Consider the following 15,177-nt stretch of genomic DNA (forward strand, 5'->3'; position numbering starts at 1 on the left):
GTGCATTGCAAAACAAACACAGACACCGCTCTGCTCAGACTTCCTGCCTCTGAGAATATATTTGGTAGGACTACAATAGCTTCATTCTCCCTGTCCCAAAATTCACGCAATGTACAAAACTGGGGCTTCTCTACCGTCATTGCTGTGGCCTCGAATGAAAGCCTTGTCACCCAGGGCGGGGGCGGGAAGGCCCTGGAGCGCAGCAGCGGTGACAGCATCTGAATTCCCTCCTCTGCCGCTGACTGGTGGAAAACCAGGAGCAGAAGCCGGCCCCCCTGCGGCGCGGCTCTCCATTGGCTGGGGAGAGATGGCAATCAAGGCGGGCCGAGAAGACTGCGCTCATTCCAGCTCTATGCTGCCGCTGGGGTCCTGTTGCGCTGTCGCCTCCGTAGCCGCCGCCTGGGTCCCTTTGGCCGTGCCTCTCCGAGGGGGCTGCCTCCCCAGCTCCGGGCGCAGACACTATGGTGAGTGCTCCTAGCCGGGTCAGGCTGAATCCTCACGCCGCGGCTGGACTGGCCTGGCTGCCCAAGGGAACCGGTAGCGCCACTGGAGCTTGGCGCGGGGACTCAGAGAGCGCACCGCTGGTCGCGGGAGCAGTCTCGCCTTTGGCCTGCGGCCGGGGCTGGGGAGGTGGGAACGCAGCGGGTCCCGGCGAGGGCAGTGGATGCTTTTGCTAGCAAGGAGGTCAGCTGTATTGCACTGTGCCGCGGCTTCCCGAGCTTGGGAAGGGAACCTGCGGCCGAGGCACGGGGATTCCAGGATCAGGCCGGCCCCGCTGGTGTGGGAAGCTGAGTGTCATGATGTGGGAGGTGCAGAGTTCGCGTCCCCTCTGCCACGCTTTCCCGCTGCCTGGCAGGTGAGTGGGGATAAGAAGGTGGCATGGGGTAGGGTAAATGGTGATGGAGAGGATGTGTCCTTTATTGGGGCGTGGCTTGCGCCCCTTTGATGCCCCTCTTTAGCAGCAAGTACCCCGAATAGATTGGACCCAGAGGGCGAGATACAAGGTGAAAGCACCAAAGTGGCAGCAAAGTCGCGCTCAAGCCCTTCCCACCTACAGCTGGCTCCTGACTCTCAGGTTTCCCTCTGTGTCCGCAGTATGGATTTGTGAACCATGCGCTGGAGCTGCTGGTGATCCGCAATTATGGCCCGGAGGTGTGGGAAGACATCAAGTAAGTGACTGGCTGCTCGAGCTTAGGCCCGGCGCTGGCACGGCGTGTGGAGGGTCCCTAGGCGTCCTCCAGCGCCGTCGCCCTCTCCTCGATTGATTCATCCTCCGCTTCCTGCTCGGGTCGCGGGCGCGCATCTCCGAGATGCCTCCGCTCGCCGCTCCGGGCTACAGCTGCGCTCCCACGCTCCGGAGCAGGACCCTGAGAGGAGGGGCAGCCCGGGCGGGGCAAGGCTGGGAGGGCGAGAGCCAAGGGAAGGAGCCTCGGGGTCACCGCGGCCTCCCGACCCGGCCTGAGCGTGGGAACGCGCTGCCAGCGTCCGACGGCTCCCAGGCTTTGCAGGCCCGGCGGCTCCCACGCGAAGGGCCAGGGGGACCACAAAGGCTTCCGCGACGTTCAAGCTGCCAGTGGCCTTAGAAACAAACGGAAGACCTTGGCTCGTTTAAAATTTACGCACCTTACAGGCACAAAAATAGTTACGCCATTTCGGTATGCTAAAACTCGCTTCTCCTGAGACTATTTCTTGAGCAACTGAATCACGTGCATTTATTCATTCTGAAATAAAGTAAAATTGGAATGTTTGCTCTTTCATTTTCCCCAAATCATCCCTCCCACACCTCTTTTTTTCCCCCTACTGTGGTGAAAGCTGTCAATTGTAGGAGGGCATCCTAGTTCGTGTCAGCCTAGAATTGTGAGCCCAGGACTCTGGATGAGAGTTTAAACCTGTTGAAAGGGTGGGTCATCTCTGCCGCCACATTGAACAGCTCACTTTAACAGAGGCTTTTTCCACTGTTTCTCTCTCACTTTGGTGACATTTGTATTTCTCTTATTGTATAGATGACCACAACTAACCAGCTAAACCAGAACGATAATTAAGGATGTTCGTATTGGAACAGTTTAACTGTCACATTCAAATGAAGGTGGAGGGCGTGGTACCTGAGTGGGCAGAGAACACATTGTTATTCCATACTCTCGTTTCCTGTCTTCCCTGATTACATTTTATTATATCAAGGAGGTGATACTTTCTTGCTATTTCTCCTAAATATATCGCAATTATTTCAATCAAGCCTTCTGCCGTTACATGATAGGGATTTTTAATAAATATGATCCCATGGAAATATCCAGTGTTAAATATTAAGCACTAAAATGCATCTTTTCCTTCTCTTGGGCCTGTGTCAATGAACATTGTTTCATGATCCATAAGCCATAGGTATGTTACCCACCGGACACATCTACATATTATATTATCCAGTTGAATCAAATGAGAATCTAAGCACTAATGTTTACTTTGAGATTTCAATTTTCTCTGAACCTTAGTAATACCTTCATAATTATTATTTTGCTTAATGGACAGTTATAGAAGGCAAACACCAAGAGAAAGATTTTATATACTTTAACTATAGGATTATTTTTAAGCCACTTTCTTTGTGAATTTATGAAAACATCAAGCATGTCCTTCACATAATATTTTCTCATCTATAAGATAGAAATTTCCAATTATTCTGGTAGATATGCTGTGACAATGAATATATTTAGCATTTTAAGGGCACAATTAAAGATGCCTATACGGTTAAACAGTCATTATGTATTTTAACCAGATTTAGAATGTATATCCTACCCATTATCAATTTAGATCACTGTTAAATACAAGGATGGAAAATGATACATTACAGAGAAATTTATCAGAAATTTTTAAAAATTAAATTATTAACTGATTTGTTTGTGTTGGCTCTATTTTCCCCCAGATAAGGTCAAAATATTTAAAAATATGCAAAATTACATTGATGTGAGACCTTACCTCTGTCACATCACACTAAGAATATTGTTAGGCTCTACTTTCACAAATTATTCATTTTAATTAAACATCAGTATCTTTTAACACACTAATGTATCTCTAAGTAGCTTTGACCGGTATTCTTAATTTGTTCAAACATTCATAATTTAAATGATTTAAATAATATTTTTTTCTGGTAAAATGAAACATCATAATTTCTAAAATAAAATTACATGCCCCTGAAAGAAAAATACTTAGTTCAACTAGCATTTGCAATCCAGGTGTTCATTTTTATTCTTTTTTTCTGCCCAAACATCCTTTTTGGTGGGGCTTCCCTTGTCTTGGGTACAGTGCAGTGTCTGGACTAGAGCCCATAGTACAGCTTCCTGTACTGACTGGGTTAAAGCAGCAGACCATTGGTTTCCAACCCAGTTAGGACCCCTGAGGGATTATTACTAAGGTCTCTGTGGAAGAGCTTGTGCATATCCCAGCAGAGAGATTCTCACTGCCTCCTGGCAGGTGAGAAGTTGGAGGAGTTTAACTTTAAAATGCTCCTGGGGAGATCCTGGTTCTTCTCTGGACCTCACCCTCTGTTCAGGGGAAGGTCACTGCGGGCAGCGGTCCAAGACACTTCCAGAATAAACTTCTCACGGAAAACCGAGTATGTGAAAACATTATTTTGTCTTAATAAGTACCAAACCCCTTTATTTTCAGTCTGTGAGAAACTATCTAAATTGATGTTTATAAAATTTCCATAATACTTTTTTGACTTGGTAGGAGCTGCCATCCATCCTTCATGAGAGAGGATGCCAAACATTTAATGACGGATAAAATCCTAAGTAACAGATTCCAGACAGAAAAGTTCTAAGTGGATAAGAGCCAACAATGCTTCATTGTAAACTCAGTATCTACTTACACTTGGAACAATGTAACCATTTCCCAAGAGCTTTAAATTGCTCTTTTTAAGAAAAAGAAAAATTGTTAGATGCAGGATAGATAAACTTTCTTTTAACAAAGGTCAGATAGTAAATATTTAAGGTACAGCAGACCAGGAGTCAATATTGAGGATATTATGTAAGTGCCTATGTAACTATTCTAATGGAACCTTTTAAAAATGGAAAAACCATTCTTTGCTGCTTGACAAGACAAAAAGAGGTGGTAGTCTGAATTTGATCAACAGTCTGTAGTTTGCCCACCTCTGAGCTATACCATAAATATGTGTGGGGAGGGGGGAAGCAAAAGAGACCTCTGAATCTACTTCAAATCTTTTGCTGCTTTCTTTAAGCCACGGTTCCTAAGGGATGAGAATAACCAACCATCATTTCAGAAAAAAACATGAAGTCAAAATATACATATTAGAAAAGTATTAGAACACTTGATTCTGTCATTGCTGTTACCCTCTCATCAGCCCTGGCGAAACTAACCTTTGGGTCAGATTATAAGGTTTGATTTTTGAGTTTGTAACTTCACTGGGCCACGGGTGAGCGGCATGGAGTCCAGGTGATAAGCCAGGTCACTGTAATATTTCAGGGTTGTGTTTTGATGGTATGAAATAACCACAAAAATCAAGCTGAGCCGTCGTTTTCCTACCAATCTGCAATTTGTGAGAATTTAAAAAAAAAACACAGAAGCATTTTATTGGGTGGGTCGAGAAGTATTCCACGTTAAAATGAGAACCAGAGGATAAATCAGAAAACCTATATTCTTCTTCTTAATATAGCCAGACCTAATTATGGCCAATGTTAACTAGACATTGGTGCTGCTTGCAAGGAACAATGTCCTTTAGACTCTTTCGATAACAAATGTTTTTCTTCATTGTGTTGGAAAATGATAATTCCGGATAGATATTCTGCAGACATCAACAGGAAAACACACTTTAACATGCGTAACTGACCCAGTTCAGAGGGTGTCAGCTCAGAAAATATGAATACTTGCAGCTTTTCCATTTGCTACTTGTCCACTTGGTTCATTAAAAAGGAAATGGTAGGGAAATGGTATCTTTGTTTATGTCTAGCAAAATGAAGCATCGTTTTCTTATCAAAAGATATTGAGGTTAAAGAAGTTCCTACTCCAGGTAAACATTCTGAAGTACCTCCTTGTAATGGTGGCTTGGCTTCCATTGTTATTCTGATCTGCCTGCCCTTCATTATTGGATCATGAAATATGACATTCCTGCTTTATTTAAGTTCTTTGTGGTCAATCTTCAAATCACTGAAATGTGGGGGCCTTTCAGTCCTCTTGTCCCAGTTGCCTTCAGCACTCCAGCTTCGTGGGCTAGTTTCTTTCTTTCTGAAGCACACTGAAAAAAAAATGCAATTATATATCAAGAATGATGTTACTTTGCCAAACTCTGTGTCACTCAGGAGAGCATTTATTGTTACTGTTTACAGTTCTTGGATGAGTGAATATATTGAATTGAATGGACTGACCTTTCCCAACTGCAAAAGGGTCCAAGCAGGAAGGCTTCACCGCATTTAAAGGATCTCACTCCTTGGTAGCTCTCTCAAACTAGAGTCTGGCCTCCGTGGATTAAGACTTATTGGGTGTCATTGGACTGATTCATTGAAAAGTAAGAGACCATACATTTTTTTTTAAATCCTCACCTGAGGATATACTTATTGATTTTAGAGTGAGAGGAAGGGTGAGAGAGGGAGAAACATTGATGTGCGAGAAACATCGATTGGTTGCCTCTCGTACATGCCCAGAACAGAGATTGAACCTGCAACCTAGGTATGTGCCCTGACTGGGAAATGAGCTTGCAACCTTTTGGTGTCTAAGATGACACTCATCCAACTGAGCCAGGCAACAATTTATATTTTTCATTTTTAAGATGTTATAAGCAGTTATCTTTGTTTTTTATGGAAGATTTTAATTTTAATAATGGTTGAACATCAGCCAGCATTCATGATGTCCTTACAGCTCACTACAATGGACCATCACAGGATTTATTGACAAGATGACACTTATGTATTCTCTATTGTATGGTGTGTGCTGTGATAATGATTTTGAAAAGATCAGGATCCCTTTGAACTGTCATTGGTCAGGAAGATTGTTTGATGTATCATGACCTTTTCTGTCTCCGACCAGACCTTGTTTTGAGACTCCTTTTCAAGGTACCTGTATTCAAGCTCTTCTACTTCAGAATATTCATTTTTTCACACCTCTGCATGAAACTGCTTTACCCAAAAGCCTAAAAGTAGATCCTGATCTACTTTCTTTTGTAGCATTTATAACCTCATAATAAGTTACAAAATTTGAGCATATATTTATTGCTTATTGCTTGTTTCTACCAGCTAAAAATGTAAGTTCTATGAGGGTAAGGAAATGTATCTCTTTTGTTCATTGATATATTAAAAAGTGCTTAGAAAAGTGCCCAGGGCATAATAGTTGCTCAAATATTTTAGCAAAGTTCCTTTCCCTGGGTGTGGAGGGTGTTGGTGGGAAAGAATGAAGATTGACTCCAAATTCCCAAAGATTTTTAAGATAAATATAAATAAGGAATCTTGAATATTCTGAATAATTCACTAGAACTCAGTGTGAAATTTTTAATAGGAATGATTTTTTTCCTTTCATGTCCTACTGTTTAATTTATGTTTCAGCCTCCCTCTAGGGAGCATGCTGGGCTGATCTGTTCAGGAAGTAAAGCTTAAAAAGATAAGGGAGCTTATGTTATTAAAATGAAAGATAGGAAAGAAAGGATGCATTGACTGATGGTTGGGAAAATTCTAGGGAAATAGCCATCCCTCTATTTTAATTAGAGAGACTTCGCGTTCTATTGGTATCTCATTCATTTAATGTTGGTAATGGATTGGTATTTCCAAGAAACTGAGTTTATTACTGAAATAGATGTTATTTGGTTTATCCCAACTGGAAGAAACAGAGTAGGACATAGTAAGAACATGAATTAATTTGTACTTTAATATAGTCAATACATTTTATTTATATTTTATTAGAATGTCCTAAATCAGAGGCTTCGAAATGCCTGTAGACCAATGCTTTTTTCATAATAAAATGTTAGTGATAAAATGAGAAAAATTAGGCTATCCATATTCTTCAAATCAGCAATTCTATATCCAGGCACTTATTCCACTTTATACAGAAATATATTTATTAGTTACTAAATAGTCATCCCAACATTGTTTATACCTGTGAAAAAATAAAAACAATTTAAATATCTACTAAAACTTTAATATGTCTATAGAATACAGTTTTATGCAGCCAAGGTATAGAAATATATTTAATAGCATGAAAAGATGTCCATCAAATAATAACTCAAAAAAGGGTGTTTTAATGCAGTATGATCTCATGTGTGTTATTTATACAAGTATATTCAAGCATGAACAACTTGAATATAATATTAGCAGCTGTTACCTCAAAAGAGTGGAGGATTTTTAAAGTGTTTTTTACTTTTTTATACAAATGGACCCTGACTTAGTATGGTTTGACTTAAGATTTTTTGACTTTGCGATTGTGGGAAAGAGATACGCATTCAGTAGCAACTATATTTCAGATTTGAATTTTGATCTTTTCCCAGGCTAGTGATGTGCAGTGCGATGCTCTTACGTGGTGCTGGGTGGTGGCCGTGAGCCCCAGCCAGTCGGCAGATGGACAAGGGCAAACGACTGATAACTCTACAGCGTACTGTGTTGCCCTCACTTTTTAGATGCTGCAGTTCATAAGTTACCTGAGATATTCAACACTTTATTAGAAAACAGGTTTTGTGTTAGGTGATTCTGTCCAACTGTAGGCTAATGGAAGTGTTCTGAGCACATTTAAGGTAAGCTGGGTTAGGTGTCATTAAGTGCATTTTAAACTTACCATTTTTTTACTTACATTTCCAACTTACAATAAGCTTTTGGGACATAACCCCATCATAAGTCAAGGAGCACCTGCATTTCATATTTTTGTACAGATAGACATTAGAATGAATAAGGTATAAATTAGAATGAATAAGATATATAGTAGCATTTATTGAAAGATAAATCAGTGTTTGAGAGTATATTGTCATAATCTGGGGGGAAAAGTCACTATTTCACTGACTTTGCGTATTAAAAAGGCTTGAGGTTTTGAAGATGTGTTCCTTTCACTTAATAGCTGTGTCTGATCAGCCAAAGGGAGAAGAATTTCACATTTTTTATAGAGCTCTTTAAATTTTTGAATAGGTGGACATGGGAAGTACTGTAGTGATTAGTCATATATGTATAAGCCTTCAACTACTTAGAACATCCTTTTGTACATTTGTCTCTTTAAAGTTGTGGAAGGTGGGTTATATTATTGCTCCCATTTTAGAAAAGAGGTGTTTTATTGCTCAGGTGCTTTACATGACTTGTCCAAGTTCATTTGGATCATAGACTCTGAAATTCAAATTTCTGTGCCTACCAAATCACGCTTTTGTTTTGTTTTTTTAAATTCACATGCACTGTTATACATAACTGTGGGCAAATAAATGGCATACTCTAAAGAACACCATGTTTTTAAAGACTATCTCCACCCCACCTGGACCTCAGATAAGCCACTATTTGGAATAGTTTCCTTGAACAGACAGTGGTACCAGAGCCACTAGCAGCAGCTCTGACGTCATTGCTTCCGAGGCAGGGAAGGTGGTTGGGATTCCATGTGGCCAGCCTTGACTGCATTTAAGGAGCTATTTCCGGCCACTGTGTTGAAATTTTTCTTCAGAATAGTGACTAGTTTCTCTTGTGTTCTTTCCTGGCAGCATATAGGGTTTAGAAGACTTGGATTGAGGGTCAGAGGTTGATGTCCAAGTTCCACATATTTTTGTGAATTTAACATTGGAAAAGAGACCTGGAAACTTGTCATTTCTCTTTTCTAGCCAGCAACATTTTGGACAATGGATTTTCCTTCCCCTTTGGACACTTGTTTGAGGGGCAAAAAAAATCCAAATCCTACCAAAATAAACATATGTGTAAAATCATGACAACTGTTAAAAATTACTATAGTGACCTTTTATTAATATTGTGTGTATTTTGAGCAACTTTATTTAATAAGCTAAGGATATGTTAAAAGATGTTATCTGTCCACTTGACACTCAAACTTTAACATGTTTACAACACAGCTCTAGATCTTACCCCCCCGCCCCCACCACATCCGCCTCCAACATCCTTTCCCAATTCAGCCACTGGTGACAGCATCTATCCAGTTGCTCAGGCAAAAACCTCAGTGCCATCCTTGTGTCCTCTCCTTCCCTCACACCCTGTGTTCAGTCCGTCAGCAGATCATGCGGAAGTTGCTTTCAGGATATATCTGAATCCGGACCACGTCTCAGTCCTTCCACTAATTCCACTCTGAACCTAGTCAACAGCATTTCTCCCCAGGATCTCAGCAACAGTCTCTTAACCGGTCTCCTTGTTCTGTCCAAGACTCTGGTCCATTTGCAATGCAGTAGCCAGATTGACCCTTTTGACCAGGTCTGCTAGTCTCAGTGCTCTCATCACAAGTGCTAGGACCCTCCATCTCTTTCAAGGAAATAGGAGAGTCATCCCATTGTCCAACCCCATGTTACCTCTCTGCCCCGCCCTCTTACAGCCCCTCTGCCCCGCCTCTGGTCCAGCCACACTGGCCTCCACCTGTCCGTCCTCCACCTCCGCAGGCTGCCCCTGAGAGTCCTTGGCACGTGCTCTTCCCTCTGCCCGGAACACGCTTCCCCAGACGGCTCATGCTCACTCCCAGGGCTCCTTCAGACTTTGCCCAATTGCTGGCAACTCAGTGAGGCATCCAGCTATTGTACTTAAATTACCCAGCTTTGTTTTTCTCCAAGCAACTTACCGTTACAAATATTATTAATTAGTTTTATGTCTCTTCTGTCTCCCCTCCTGGAATATGTATGTTCCAAGAGGTGAGGTATTTTTGTTTATTTTACTAAACACTGTATTCTCCCTACCTAGGACAATGCCTGGCATGTATAGGGACTAAACAAATAGTATTTGCTAACTATTTATTAAACCAAAAATTATATTGATTATATTTAATATCAGGTGTCGTATTGGGTGTGAAAGTACATTATAAAAGTTAGTCCTGCTAAAATGTACTTACCTGTATCATTTTAATTTTGGGGAGGGGAATGTGAAATCATTTCCTCTCAATCATTAAACTTTTAAGAACAACACATTGATTTAAACATATTTGCCAAACACGAATTCTATTTTAGGTATAAAATTATTATTTATACAATCATTGTAACTATAGTACCAATATAGTTATTCCAACTTGTTTTCGGTTTCTCTCTCTCATTTTTGTTTTCCAGAAAAGAGGCACAATTAGATGAAGAAGGACAATTTCTTGTCAGAATAATATATGATGATTCTAAAACTTATGATTTGGTTGCTGCAGCAAGCAAAGTCCTCAGTAAGTTGAATATGACTTCCCTTCTTTGGCTAAGGTACACATAAAAGTCCAAAGGAATGCAAGGTCCAAGGTCATTATTGTATAGTGATGCAGGCTGTACATTGTACAACCCTGGTGGGGAAGACATTTACACATAATGTTAGGTTCAGGCTATGCTGAGTGCTATTTTCCCTTTTATAAACTCTTTAGTGACTAGAAGGGCTCTCTGCCTTGTGCCCTCCCCACAAAAAGCCATGTGTTGGGGAAGAAAAAAAATTGATTCTTAATGCAATAAGTAAATAATGTAATAACATTTTATAATGTCAACAACACAGTAATTATACAAGTATAGTATGCAAAAAATATTATTCCCAAATCTCTTTTGTAATGATAAATTTTGTTAGCTATTGGTAAAAGAAACAGGAAACAGATCTGTATCAGACAAAACTCATGCAAAGAAGGCAAAATTCAAAGAGAAAGCTTCATGGGAAAAAAGGCTTTCTGAAAGTAGTGTCTCATTCTCAGAGTGTTTAATTAATATCTAGGCTACAGTTTGGATATGGTAGAAAGAAGCTTTTCAGCTTTGCGAAATATAACTAGAAGTGCAAATACTACCTACTGCAGAATACAAGAATTACCAAAAAATGATAAATTGTTACTAATAAGAAGAAAAATATACAGTCTCATTAGTAATCAAAATTGAAACCAATATGAAATATTTTTCATATAAATTTGTCAATTTTTAAAAATTAAATATCTAGTGTAGTTGAGGATAAAGGGTAAAAAGAAATCATACACTTTTTTTAAAACAATGCTTTAACCCATTAGGAATATTTCCTAAAGAAATTATTAGATTTATTTGCATTAAAATTTATGTGTACTTTCATTTCAAGCTTACTTATATTATCAAAAATTGGAAAGGCCTACATTTTGAAGAAGGGAATTGATTAAATTGTTGCATCTCTCTGTTGAGTGAGGCAACGAATAATGATTAAAATTGATTTTACAAAAAAGAATCTTAAAGTTTTAAGAAATAATAATTGGATATAAACAAAAATGTAGGATATTAGGGTACATACTATATGCATCCAACTTATTAACATATATACTTGGATAAAAAAAGAGTCATTTTGCATCAAAATATTATCATGTGCATTCTGGATGATTTTCAAGATCTCCCTGTTTTTTTCAGAAAAAATAAGTTATACATTAAACATACATTTAAAAAAGCTCAGAATTAATTAACTAATTTGTCATGGAAGCTGAGAAACTGATTACTTTGCTGTTAAGTACAAATCTATACTGTTGACATGGTAACATGTTATCTCTTCAGATTTCATTTTATTGTTCTGGTCAGAAATTTTTCACATGATATATATTCACTATGCACAAGCATTGAAGATATTTAAGTTTTTAAAATTACACATGTATCTCCATTCTTCCCATTAACAATAGTCTACCTGTAATATGGTCTGCTTTTTCTTATTCTCTCAAACCTATAAAATAGATCTCAATGCTGGTGAAATCCTCCAAATGTTTGGGAAGATGTTTTTTGTCTTTTGTCAAGAGTCTGGTTATGATACAATCTTGCGTGTCCTGGGATCTAATGTCAGAGAATTTCTGCAGGTAAGCAAGTTGAGACCTTGCTGTTAAGAGCTCTGAATTCGTGATTCTTAAACATAGGTTCTGTCTAGCATCCTTTTGTTCAGCCAGCAGGATAAGCGTGCCTTGCTGCTGAAATGGAATCATAGTGATATTTTTTCTAATTCACATAAAATAATAGTTATTAGAAGGTCTTGAATACATTTTAACATTTTTGCTTCATGATTTTTCTTTAACTTTTGGTCGCTGACAGTAAATGTGCAAGCCGTCAATTAACGTTCTTTGAAAAACACATCATGTCTTATTGTTGTGGTTCAGCCACCTTTTTTCTAATGGTCATATTCGCTACTAGTTGTGGTTTTATGTTGTGGCTCTATAATGTGGTCTTATCATTATTATATTTTGTGTAAAGTATTCCTAGTTTGTACAGCTTAGTTAAACAGCATGTCGGTATCTAAGACATTCTGCCCAAGCTTGTTGTTTAGGAAAAAGTACCCTGGCTTTCAGGTGCTCTACTACCAAAACAAATTTGAAAACCATTACTCCGAGTTACATATTAATTAACCTACTATAGAAAGGAAAATAAGGGACCTTGCAAAGTGAGTTTCAGGTGAAGGAAAAGATAACTAATGGCAGCAAAAGCCTTTGTCTTAGATTCATGTTAATTACCTTAAAAGTTTTTACTAGTAAAATACACATTAGATGAAAGACTATTTTTGGATTGTCTGTCCTATTTTAAGCACAGGCCATTTGTGAGACCATCTTCTGGAAATGTGTTAACATTGAAAGTTATGCAGTTGTTTGTAAAGGATATTTCTAAACTGGTTGCTCAAAGCAGCCAGATCTCGCTGGAAAATGATGTCAGTGCAATACCAGCTGAACCAAAGCCCAGTTTTGAGGGAATGTAAACGACTTTCAATCCAGCTGCATTATTGATTTAACAGCCAAAATAAGAACTTGAGTGTTTAATCAAAATGTCTGTTGTTTACACAGTGACATTTTTCTTATAAACTTAAAACAGCACTAAATCAAGATGGAAACTGGTTTGCAATCCCCTGCCATGGATTTACCAAACTACTGGTGTCAAAAAAGGTTGCCACTTCCAAATGAAGCAGCTGTCAGGAGATACGTAAATTAAACTTTAACAGACTGTATTTAAATGAATTATGTTAAATGGATTAAGGTTAGACATTTAAAAGTATTCTGAGACTTTGGGTTTCTGAATAAATATTCCATTTTTTAATTCTGTCACCTTATCAACAAAGTTCGAACTTGCATTTTCTCTGTCTTAGTTTTCTCTTCCTTTTAATGGCCACATTTACATCACAAAACAAATGTTCAAATATTTTTTCAAATTGTTTTTGTTTTACTTCATCTCATTGTGACCATCTGCTAAGTTTGTATTGGTGCAGTAAGAGATCAGGCAGCCTCTTGGTGTTTCCCTATGTTGAGAGCTGTGCTATTCCAATAGGATGGTCACCAGCCACGGGCGGCTGAATTTTGAGCTCTATCATTTGTCTTCATTCCCCCTACACTTCCATAGGTGTTAACCATTATCTAGAGATTGGATAATCTCCCTGTCTCTCTCATGATTCCCTCAATCTCTTCTCCATTCTATGACTAGTGATTTTTCTGAAATGCAAAAATATTGTGTATATATATCATGTATGTATGTCATGTATATCACATACATATATGCACACACATTATTTATTTTTAATTTTTTTAATTTTTAAATTTTTTTGCTTAAACCCTTCAGTGATTCTCCATTGTTCATTGGGAAAAGTCAAAAATAGTTAAAATCATTGAAACTACTTATATTCCCTATCCATTCTGCTTCTTCCTCTCTTCTAGCTCAGCCAAACAGGACTTTTTTTTCCCCTTATTTTTAATTTTTTATCTTGCTTTCTTTATCTTCTGAGCTTTGCATCTACTCTTTGTCTGAAACACTGTTCCTGCTCCTTTTCACCTACATAAATTCTGTTTATCCTCCTGGTCAAATGACTGCTTCTGGAGGCTTCACTCCCCTTTTCAGTCTCTACACTAGCTCAGTCCGGGTCATTGACATTTCTCATGCTTTCAGACAGAGCACACTTATTTTCCCAGCCATAGTTGTTCTCACACTGTATTATCATTTCCTGTTTGTTGGACTGGAATGTAAACTTCATGAAGCCAGAGACCGTGTATAATCTCTTAATGATGGCATCTTCACAGATACAATCTGTGTATCTGGGAATGAATGAGTGTCTTTTTCTTTTTTTTATGAAGATTTGCTCTTTGTGTAAATATAGGAAGTGAATACATCAATAGCTCAAGATTAACTGTTTTTTTAAGAATAACAAAATGCCCTTTTCAGTGAAACTGTGTGACTTTATTTACAGGTGAACCACAGATGAATATAGAGAAATAGCCACACGCTAGACTGATTTCCTTGAGTCAGGAGCTTTGAATAACAGCCGTGTTCGATAATACTTGGCCTTTGGGAATGGAACCCATGTCAATCCACAGCACGATCGCCAATTCATTTTTAGTGGCGTTCCATTGTTATTATATTATATATTCTTTACCTTCCCAATGATCTTAGAGAGGCAAAATGAGAATAAAATGAGCATCGTAGGCTGCCAGGTTGACTACTGAAAAATAAACGAGCAATATACAATCTTAGAGATGAGTCAGGACTTAAATGATGGGCCTATATAAATATGCATAGGAGTCTCAGTTGAATAATATTACAAATATTCTTTCATAGTTTGCTGGAAACATTGGCTCCTTCTACTAATTTTGGAGAGGTGGCAGTTTCACCCATTCCCGCACGTCATTTATGTGGGGGGATCCTCTGGCAGTGCCTCTGTTCAGCCTGCCATGGGATTTCCAGTTCATGACGGATCAAGGCTTTGGCCCCCAGAACACAACACTGTGGTTTGGCCAGCCCGCTGTGAGCAATCTGGGATTGATGACAGATCTAAAATCCTTAAATGTTTGCGCAAAGTGTTATTTTGGGAAAAAAGGATTTTTCTGAACAGCTGTGAAATTCTAATACTTCCCTAAATTATTTATAAAATTTCTTAGAAAAAAATGAATGATTCATTTTATTTTTAACTTTTACATTTCCAAAGGACCTGTTTTCTCAACAACCAAAATGTCAATTTCTGTAACCTGCAGTTGTAAAATTGACAAGTGAGGACTTTTAAAGGAAGATAAGTATTTTAGAATTATAACACCTTGCTCTTTGAATAACTGGTATTTAGTTTCACAATTTTTCAAAATATTGATGACCAAATATAGTATTAT

At 38.7% G+C, this 15,177-nt stretch overlaps 1 protein-coding gene across 1 annotated transcript in view; it reads left to right on the top strand.

The window, feature by feature from the left end:
* Nucleotides 1-292: 292 nt before the first annotated feature.
* GUCY1B1 (guanylate cyclase 1 soluble subunit beta 1) overlaps nucleotides 293-15,177 on the top strand; it is a 32,205-nt gene continuing 17,320 nt past the window's right edge. Inside the window, exons 1-4 of the mRNA XM_054576078.1 lie at nucleotides 293-464; nucleotides 1,096-1,169; nucleotides 10,205-10,305; nucleotides 11,792-11,910. Coding sequence (XP_054432053.1) covers nucleotides 462-464; nucleotides 1,096-1,169; nucleotides 10,205-10,305; nucleotides 11,792-11,910 — 297 coding nt within the window. The 5' untranslated portion in view covers nucleotides 293-461. The remainder of the gene's footprint in view (nucleotides 465-1,095; nucleotides 1,170-10,204; nucleotides 10,306-11,791; nucleotides 11,911-15,177) is intronic.

The sequence above is a fragment of the Pteronotus mesoamericanus genome, unplaced genomic scaffold, assembly GCF_021234165.1.
Source record: "Pteronotus mesoamericanus isolate MK-2021 breed Mesoamerican mustached bat unplaced genomic scaffold, CSHL_Meso_final contig_32, whole genome shotgun sequence".
Classification (NCBI taxonomy): Eukaryota; Metazoa; Chordata; class Mammalia; order Chiroptera; family Mormoopidae; genus Pteronotus; species Pteronotus mesoamericanus.